Raw genomic sequence first — 10529 nt, 5'->3', positions numbered from 1 at the left:
GCTTTCCTGCACAGGCATCTTTAAAGTGCTGCTCAGTTTCTGAGAGGAGCCATGAATCCCAGCACAGTGCTGTGAACATAGGAGAAGCTCAATAAAAGCAATTCTATGTCTCTCTCACCTGTTGCAACAGATAATGTGTCAGCAATATTGAGGATTCACTTGAGAAAATGATGCTAAAGATCAACTATTCGACTAGAACAAGATTACTACCCAAGCTTTTCCCACTCAGGGTGAGGGACTCTGGCAAACCAAGCTGCCAGTCAGATAAGGATTACAGTCATTGATGAACTTATAGATTATGAAGACATGTTGGCACATAGATGACATGGGCTCTACAAAGTGAAGAATGGGTCTCATTCTTCCTACCTCTCAACTCCCATCAGCCGTGTGGCTAAAGGAGGAAGGTGGCAGAGGGCAGTTATGGAGATGCCATCATAACACAGCAGATTGATTGTGTTTCTCCTCCATGCCAGACATTTAGCATACATTATCTCTAACTCCCTGCATAACTCAAGGAAGTAGGTTTTAGCTTGATTTTACAGATGAGAAAATGGGCTCAGAAAGGATAAATTGCTTGCCAAAGTTTACACAAGCTATTAAGTAGCAGAGCTAAGATTTGAACCTAGGTCTGCTTGGCTTACGTGCTTCCTACGCTACATACCATGTGCCTCTTTTATGTTGGTGATGGCAGCCCATGCCTCAGAGAAACAGATGTTGCTTAAGATTACTAGATGGTTATGTGTGGGTAGGGCATTCCATGGTTCTTTCTTTTGCTCATCAATTCATCCTACACACACACACACACACACACACACACACACACACACACACACACACAGAAAGTAGGAAGAGGTGTATAAGTCCGGTAGGTAGGGTGAAAAGGACATGTATGTGGGGAGATGGGCAAGGGGACATGGGAGGGTTGAGGATAGAGAAAATAGAGAAAAAAAGAGCTATCATGAGCTCGAATGCAGGATGGGGACTGATTTTTTTGTGTGTCTGTCTCTGGATGTAGTACTGAATGAGTCTCTGGGTGGTTGCAAAGGGAGCCTCTGGAATGACACTAACAAAGAAGTTCTAACCTAGTAGTGGCACCCAGGATCTGAGGCCATCCAAACAGTACTTTACACCTATACACACACACACACACACACACACACACACACACACACACACACACACACGGGAAGCATAAATATGGAGACAGGTATTTTTATTTTTTATTTATTTTTATTTTTTATTTTTTGAGACAGAGTCTCGCTTTGTTGCCCAGGCTAGAGTAGTGAGTGCCGTGGCGTCAGCCTAGCTCACAGCAACCTCAAACTCCTGGGCTCAAGCAATTCTGTTGTCTCAGCCTTCCGAATAGCTGGGACTACAGGCATGGGCCACCATGCCCAGCTAATTTTTTCTCTATATATTAGTTGGCCAATTAATTTCTTTCTATTTATAGTAGAGACGGGGTTTCACTCTTGCTCAGGCTGGTTTTGAACTCCTGACCTCGAGCAATCCACCCGCCTTTGCCTCCCAGAGTGCTAGGATTACAGGCGTGAGCCACCGCGCCCGGCCAAGACAGATATTTTTAAACAAGCATGCTAGAATATATGGTATAGCACAATGAGCCATATTATAAAATGAAATGCTATACCTTGATTCTCGTGGTGTTTCCAGTGCTTATCACGTGAGTGTAACTCCCCTTCGAAAGAGATAATGCTTATTTGGAAGCATAAAGTGGAAGGCTTGTCAAAAAGTAAAGAGGAGAAAAAGAGAAAAAATCATCTCACTTTATGGTCACAATTTAGTGTGTGTGTATTAAGACTTTAAGTATTGTATAAAATGATGTAATTACATAAAAGAAACTGCTATGGAATGTTTGTCCATATAAATTTTTAAAATTTTTCTTTTAGTGGTGAGCATGATTGTAATAAAACAAGTCTGATTTACATAGCCACTTAATCCCAGAGGGAATGTGACCCAGAGCAGGGAGGGGCAGAGTTCAGGAATGCGTTGCTGTGACACATTGATTCCAGGACTCTCCAGGCTTCACCTGCACCTGAGCTATGGACAAAGTATGTTTGGGTGCTGTGGAGGCTTATTTTTGACTGCTCCACAGTCAGAATGATGGCAGCTGGGGTGATCATACTATTCCTAATGGCATCTGATATACACAGACTTGGAAATCCAGAGAGATCATAGGGCTTAGAGAAGTTCCTCTCCCTTCCATACCAAGTGTATGCAATACCAGCACCCCGCAGAATTCAAAGGGGAGACCTGGAGGCAATGATGTTGATCATACGCTTCATAAGGAATAAACTGATGATTATAATCAGCCTAAATGCTAAGGAAAAATAGAAGCTTTATAAAGATATACTTGCCTCTACAAATTAATTATAACACATCTCTCTCATAAGAGAATTACCTAGTGATTTTTTAATCCTTCTAAATGTTTGATTGAAGGGTGCCATGAAAGTAGCAAATGTAATTATCATTATGTAGTTTTTGTTTCATATCGTGTGGGACCCAAATACTATTAAGGAGAAATAGTTCTTTTTTTTTTTTGAGACAGAGTCTCACTTTGTTGCCCAGGCTAGAGTGAGTGCCGTGGGGTCAGCCTGGCTCACAGCAACCTCAATCTCCTGGGCTCAGCGATCCTACTGCTTCAGCCTCCCGAGTAGCTGGGACTACAGGATGCGCCACCATGCCCGGCTAATTTTTTGTATATATATTTTTAGTTGGTCAATTAATTTCTTTCTATTTTTGATAGAGACGGGGTCTCGCTCAGGCTGGTTTCAAACTCCTGACCTTGAGCAATCTGCCCGCCTCGGCCTCCCAAAGTGCTAGGATTACAGGCGTGAGCCACCGCGCCCGGCTGGAGAAATAGTTCTTAACCATGGATATGGTCCTTCAACTAACAAACTGCCTCAGGAAGAGGTTTGACAGTCTCTTATGTACTAATTCCAAATACCCTCACCCTACAGAAACTTTTCTCAAGCTTAGGAAAACGTAGGCTGGTAATATAGGCACTCTCTTCCAACAGCGTGGCAGGTAAGGAGAGGCCACCTTCAGTATTATGTTTTCTGTTACATTGGAAGGCAAGAGCCATACTAGTGGAAACAGACCCAGTGCCTTTTAAAGTCACCCTAAAATGTAATCCTGTGGTTCTCAACTGTTTCATCATTCCAACTCAAAACTTCTAAAGGATGCGACTCACTGAAGTTGGATCTGTAGCAGTGGCTTAGGGTGACAGTAGATGCAGAGGGTGGTGGCAGAAGGGAAGAATCAATCTGGTTGGTGAGTGAGAATTCTGCTTTGGATTTCCTCTCCTCTTAATTATCATAAGGTCTTCAAATCTAATAGAAATTTACAACCTTTTTGGTAATCTTTACTTCATTACCTATGTGGAAGAATTTATGTCCTCTCAGTGGACTTTCTCTAACTCCTTTAATGCCAATTACTTGTTTACGGTGCTGCAAAATGATTCTAAGTTCTGAGTGACAGTTATCCCTTTTAACATCCTTTTTATGTTTGTTTGCTTGTTTGTTTTGATCTGAAAGTCTTAGAGATCCAGGCCAGGGTTCCTGGGATAGGGGTGGAGGCCTGGCTACTGAATGGGACTTGGGAGGCAGAAGACTTGTGTTTATGCTGATAAAGAGTAAAATCTCGAGTCTTGGCTGATTTTAATGAAAGCAGAGCTGGCGAGGCCCAGGGCAGACCTAGTTTGGGATGAGCACCCGGATCTGTAAGCTAGTGTTGCTTCAGCATCTCACCATGTATGTGTGTAAGGGGAGGCTGGTTCCCGCCCTTCCCTGTCCCGTCGGTACTATCCTTCACCTCCGTCTCTGCGTAACTATATTAACAGAAGGCAACACTTCACATACTGGCGCCCAGACCCCAAAGAGAGGCTGGCAGTGGCTTGGCAGGTGGGCATGTAGCAGGGAGATGGGTGGGAGAGTGGGCGGAGTCATCGTTGAGTGGCGTTCTTATTAGCCAATGGCAGTTCGGGGCAGGGGCGGCAGGGGCGGAGACGCCGAGGCCTATCAGCCAATGGAGGGCAAGCAACTACTGGAGCGACCTAGTGACGTGAGGAGCGTTCCATTCGGCCAGCGGTGGGCGGTTGCCACAGCTGGTTTAGGGCCCCGGCTATTGGGGCCCCTTGTCAGGAGGAGACAGCCTCCCGGCTAGGGAGGAGAAGTCGCTGCCACCTTTGGTGGCCGACGGCGGTACCCTGGGACGGTCCACTTCCTGCCCTTAGTTGCTGGCCGAGTTCGGTGTCCCTCGTTCAGGTAACAAGGGGTGGGGGTGGGGGTCTTCTGGGATCGGCTGTATGGTGGGCTGCCTCCCCTTCAGCCGCGCCGGGACGCGGGGACATTGGCACCGCCCTTGTCAACTCGGCAGCAGCCGAGCCCCTGGCCCGGGGTGACTACACGTGGCGGGGCGTGTGTGAGTGTGTACGAGCGTGTGGATGCGTGTGCGTGTGGATGTGGCGCGCGTCCCAACCTGCCTGGGGCGGTGGTCCATTGCGTGGCGGAGGCAGGGCGGGCCTCCTGAGGCCGCACCCGCGGCCCGGCCCCGGACTCGGGCCTCGGGCCCCGGGCTGGTGGGCCGGTTGCTGCTTCTCGACGGATTTTGATCTTTGTTCTCACGGGCCGGGTTCCCCTTCCTGGTCTCTCCTCTCCCGCTGGGCCGGTTTATCAGGAGGAGATTGTTTTCCAGGTTAGTTTTACACAAAGGAAGTGTTCTCTGCACCTCTGGGTCCCCCTCTTCCCTTCCCAAAGCCTTATTCCTTCTCCTTTCCCTGCTCGGCTCCTAGTCTCTTTTTGGACACTTGCCCTCTCCAGCTCGGGAATAATCTCCAGTCGGTTGTTTCTCCCTCTGTCAGTCAGGCTGCTGGCTTCCGCCTCGGTCTTGTCAGCGTGGGGCATGTGGTGTCAGTAAATAGAGGCCATAGCACCACACCTGAGAGGAGGGGAAGGGTGGCAGTGGCTGAGAAAGGCTAGGCCTGGGAATTCAGGATGCTAAGTAGAGATGGTACTTATGAAACGTCCCAGAAAGCGCCCTTATGACTTTTCTTAGCTGCTGCTATTCCCCCATCCCCCCCACCAACCACCCATTCATCAGTCACTAATCCTTCCAGAATCTCTCCTGCTTAGGTCAGCCTTTCACCTACAGGTCTATGATGTGGTTTCATTAAGATTCCCACAAATGTTAGGCTAGACCAGCGAGATTGTTTCATTTCCCGGACTCAGGAAGTTACAGAGGGTTTGATTAGGGGAAATCTGTTTTGTGTAAATACAATGCACGTATGTGTACAGAGTGTCCAGAACCTCCTAGCCCTGCCAGAGGGTGACTTGTTCTCTGCTATGATTCATGTTTGAGTGGCTAATTGAAGAAAGAAGGTGAAGAAGTGGAGGCGAGGAGGGAGGCTCCATAAAGACAGAAACCCTACTATTATTTTTAGAGTCCTCTTAATGATGATTAAAGAACATTGTGGCATAGTGGAACCTGCCCTGGACTGGAAGTCAGCAGATGTGTTTTTTGCTGCTGTGTGGCCTTGGATAAGTTATTTCCTGTCTCTGGTCCTCAGTTTACTCATGTACAAAAGAAAGTAGTTGGGACAGTCACCTATAAAGTCCTGTCTGGTTCCAAGGTTCTAGAATTATCAGATCATCAATATTAGATTGGAAGCACAGAGGTTTATTTAAGAAGAAATACTAGCCCTCTTCTTCTTCTTCTTCTTCTTTTTTTTTTAAGAAACTTAAATCATTTCTCCTTTTAGAAGACAAACACAGATTGGAAATAAACTTTTTCCACTTCTCCATCCCACCCCCCTCAGGCAGTGTTCATCTTTCTGCCTCTGACAAAGGTGGGTTGAACTGCATTTTCTTATTCCTGCCTCATTTTTTTCTTTTGTGCTTTCTTTTAGGACCAGAAATTGGACTTTTGATGATGTTTGACCCAGTGGCTGCAATAGCAGGCAACGTGATTTCAAAGCTGGGCTCAGCCTCTGTTTCTTCTTTCGTGTAATCACAAAGCCCATTTTGGACCAGGAATTCTAACCATGTCTGTGATGGTGGTGAGAAAGAAGGTGACACGGAAATGGGAGAAACTGCCAGGGAGGAACACCTTTTGCTGTGATGGCCGCGTCATGATGGCCCGACAAAAGGGCATCTTCTACTTAACCCTTTTCCTCATCCTGGGGACATGTACACTTTTTTTCGCCTTTGAGTAAGTTTCCATTGAGTAGAGTTGCCTGATATGGTTACTTTGGGTCCCGGGGAAGAAATTTCTTTCTGGGGAGTTTGTGGCCATTCCTTCGGTGACTTTTACTGTCTTCTTGAGCAATGTCTATAGATCATGTCAACTGAATTCATTGCTTTGTGATTGTAGCAGAGTATGTGCTTCCTAAAAAGACAGAGACCTTTGATACTAATTGTATAGCACTGATTTGGTGCTACCCCTGACAAACTTGGGAAATAAGGGTGTTTGTCTTAATGACTCACCTCCCCCTATTAGTGGTCTCCTTAAGAGCTTAGTGACAAACTGTCTTCTCTCCACTCCTCCCAAGCCTTTTCTGTTATTCTGGGTCCTGTTTCCTTAGGGCACAGCTTTCAGCTAGCTGAAAAGCCAGCTGTATTGGGAACCTGCTGATTGGTTTCAGCCTCAGCTGTACCACAAACTAGCTGTGTATGTGGCACATATGTGCATACTAAAAGTGACTTGGTCTTTCTTTCCATCAAAATCGCTCAACAGGCCGGGCGTGGTGGCTCACGCCTGTAATCCTAGCACTTTGGGAGGCCGAGGCGGGCGGATTGCTCAAGGTCAGGAGTTCGAAACCAGCCTGAGCGAGACCCCGTCTCTACCAAAAATAGAAATAAATTAATTGACCAACTAAAAATATATATACAAAAAATTAGCCGGGCATGGTGGCGCATGCCTGTAGTCCCAGCTACTCGGGAGGCTGAGGCAGTAGGATCGCTGAGCCCAGGAGATTGAGGTTGCTGTGAGCCAGGCTGACGCCACGGCACTCACTCTAGCCTGGGCAACAAAGTGAGACTCTGTCTCAAAAAAAAAAAAAAAATCGCTCAACATAAACAGCTCTCTATTCTGTGTATGCCTGATACCAGCCTTGGAGTTATTTTTTTCTGTGATGTAATACCTAGTACTAGAGCCACTGTTTGAAGTCTGTGTAGGTCACTGCTCTAGGGAGGTGGCCAGTTGGATTCTAGGGCACTGTGGCGTGACAACTGGGTGTGCTGAGAATGGTCTACACTCTAGGGATGGGAGCAGTGCTAATTGTTTTGGGATTACTGTGAGGAGGGCCTTGAGGAGCCAAGAGGTGTGTGTGTCAATTGTAAGCCACACCTGATGTGAACCTGCTATCGTGTATGTACCTGGGTGACCTGGAAATCCCTCCCATGCAGGGGCGTGGCCATGAGAGGTAGGAGGGGGCTCCTTGGCCAGCCTTTCTAGGTAATTAAAATGAGCTCTGATCCCTTGGGGCTCATTCTTGTCCTTCTGTAAGGGCTTCAGGCTTTCCCAGTGCATCCAGAGTGATTTTCAGGCTGCTTTGCCAGACTTTTTGATGGTTGTAGCTGGCTTAAGTAACAGCAGGGGGAGGGGGGGGACCCAGTTTATAACAGGGCTGGGAAAGTAAGGTCAGAGGAGCTCTTTGTTAAAGGCCCCCTTGCTGCTGCTGCTGCAGCTGGTGCTGACTTTGTGAAGTATTTGGCGAAGTCAGGCAGGTTACAGAAGGCTTCTTAGTTGCCTTCCAGTTTGAGTTTCATGTCTGAGTGTGCATGTGTGTGTGTGTGTGTGCATGTGCTTGTGTGTGGTATGAATGAGCATGTGCAGTCAGGTAGGCATAGGTAGAACATTAGACTGTTTTTTCCTTCTCCTCACCCTTCTCTCCAAGTTTGCTTTGCTTTGTTCCTGCCTTGTTTCTTTCTGGAAGTGTAGAGCTGAACTCTGCTCTCTATCATTTTTCCTTTTTTCTCCCTTTTTGTCTGCCCTCCACCTCTGTGGTTAAATTTTTATGATTGGAACCATTCAAAACACAGATGAGCCTTGTTTCTAGGCTCTGAGTGAGTTGGTAGTTCTGGGCCCAGGAAACCTCTGGTTTGACTGGCCAGGGTCACCTGAAATTTGGAGCTACTGCTGTTTGGCCCTTTTTGTATCTAGGAGCTAGTGAGAGAATCTTATTTGGATCTGTTATATTTAGGCCCCTGAAGGCCCCTGAAGAAAACTGCTGGTGGGATGAAGCTTATAATTAGCCAAGTTACTGTTTGACAGAGACAGTCTGAGTTTCCTACCAAGATGACTTTTCTCCCAAAGTTATTTCTTAGCTTTGCCCTCAGATATGAAGGGTAAGGTTGTTTGTCAAACTGTCCTCAGTTCTACCTGTCTGTGTGAAAGAGTAAATATTTTTGAAGATAAGACTGGGGGAGGGAGTAGTGGAAGGAGAAGGGGAGAAGGAAGTAAATGTGTTAGCTGAGGAGTGGGGTGGGGAAGTGTAAATCTGACCAAGGAGGAGAGGACCCTGATGATGTATCCTTTTTATTGAGAATGGTGGAATCTGTGTGTGTGTGTCTGTCTGTGTGTCTGTGTCTGTCTCTGTGTCTGTGTCTATGTCTGTCTGTCACATACAAACACTCCAGGTAGTGGTTGTGTTGTGCCTAGCCAATGACAAGCTGTGCAAGGTATATTAGCATGCTTCTGAGGAATGACGTCTCTTTCTGGTTGATCTTTTTCTTTGGAGTCTATAACTTACTACCAGCCACATAGTGGGGTTTAGGGCTTGGGGGTCAGAATATGGGCTTCCTTGTTAGTATTATAACTTAGTGAGACCTCAGTAAATCAGCTGATCTAGCCTTCTGCCTTCAGGCAGGCGAGGGTGTCTGAATAGATAAACAGGTATCTATTTTCATTCTTAAATTGTCCGGGAGCAGAGACTCTACATCCTCTGGCTGTTACATTTTTGCATGGTGGGAAGCTAGTCCAAATCTTGAGGCACATCTGGATCCACATTTCAGTAACAGGGTCCTTCTTGCAGCAGGTGCTTAGGAACAAGTGTGAGTTGATTTATAGCTGCCCATGGCACAGCTCTGGGCCAGCCAGATGGCTTAAGACATCTGGTCAGGCTTGTGGGTACCCCTTAAGGAAAAACATGCAGTATTAGTAGTGCTGGTGGATATCCTTTTATTTTTGGATTTTGCCTTTACAGATCTTCTGGAAGACTTTTTAAAGGAGAGACCTGTAATTTTCAGTGGATGAACAGTAGGCTGAATATATAAAACAAAGAAGGTTGTCCACTTAGGAGCCAGTTAGCTCGGTATTGTTCCAAGTGTTTCAGAAGAAGCTGGATGGCTATCTCTGAGGGCTGTTGTCAGAGGGTGGAATGGAGCCAGATATTCACTAAGCCTCTTGCAACTGTAGGAGTCTGAAATTCTGTCTAATTCCGTGTCTGATCGGAAGATTCAAATGCAAACAAAAGGAGAGTGTAGATTACCAGTAGGTGGCTATATTTAAGTATAATTGTATTCATTGTAAATATATTTGAATTTAAAAGCAGAGTGAAAAATCATACAATGCTTAAAGAAAAAGGATTTCCTAATTAATTCTTAGTGTGAGGTATTTAGGAAATGTGAGTGTGTCTATTAGTTTCAGCTTTCAACACATGAACCATTTTCAGTCCTTTTTGCTGAAGCCATGTCCAGCTTGTGTGATGAACACATAGCTACTAATTTGGCTTGGAATGTCAGGACACTATAGCAGAATGACACTGACAACCTGTGAACTGTCCAGCTACTGAAAGGCTATTGTGATATTCAGTCAAATTCAACTTTCTGTTTTTTTTTTTTTACATGACTTGTAACTGGGGATCAACTTTCTGATAAATTGTGGTCCTAGGGAAGGGACCAAGTGTACTGTCTTGTGGAATTGGCTTCCTGGCTTTCTCTTTTAACTTTCTGACCAGACCACTGGTGGGGTCAAGGTCCTTAGATTTATCTTGTGGCAAGAATGACTTTGTGACTCTTGACCCTGAAATAGAAGTAGCTTGCTGCTGTGATCAGTGCTTATACTCTGTCTGTGCCGTCTATGGAGGAAATTGTATCAAAGCACTGTCAGACCAATTTCTGTTGGACTCGTCCCCATGGGAGCATTTCATGTACATATTGGCAGAAGCGTCATTGAATTGGATGAACTGAAGAAAACTTTGCAATACTGCTTAGTAATCAGTCATCCCAATTCTCCTAGCCTATCCAAATTCTCTTTCTTTCAATTCTTCCTCTTTCAAGTTCTTTTTTGAGTGTTCCTCATGAAAACTTTTCTAGTCATTTCTGCATTCACTGGGCCATTTGTACATACCACTAATTTAACAAATAACCATATGGTGATAACACTTTTCACTTGTTGTCCCCCACAGCTAGATGTGATCTCCTTCAAGGTCAAGGACTATTTCTTATGGCTGTGTAGCCCTTGCAGTGCTCTCTACCAGGCCTCACATAGAGTAGGTGGCAAATAAATATTGCTGA

General features: G+C 45.7%; 1 protein-coding gene across 1 annotated transcript in view; it reads left to right on the top strand.

Annotated features, from left to right (window-relative positions):
• The first annotated feature begins 5983 nt into the window (after window positions 1–5983).
• ZDHHC9 (zDHHC palmitoyltransferase 9) overlaps window positions 5984–10529 on the top strand; it is a 29533-nt gene continuing 24987 nt past the window's right edge. The window contains exon 1 of the mRNA XM_012750405.2: window positions 5984–6222. Coding sequence (XP_012605859.1) covers window positions 6056–6222 — 167 coding nt within the window. The 5' untranslated portion in view covers window positions 5984–6055. The remainder of the gene's footprint in view (window positions 6223–10529) is intronic.

Source organism: Microcebus murinus, chromosome X, assembly GCF_040939455.1.
Source record: "Microcebus murinus isolate Inina chromosome X, M.murinus_Inina_mat1.0, whole genome shotgun sequence".
NCBI classification, from domain to species: domain Eukaryota; kingdom Metazoa; phylum Chordata; class Mammalia; order Primates; family Cheirogaleidae; genus Microcebus; species Microcebus murinus.
The sequence above is the reverse complement of the archived record's forward strand: the minus strand, read 5'-3'. Positions and strand labels throughout refer to the sequence as shown.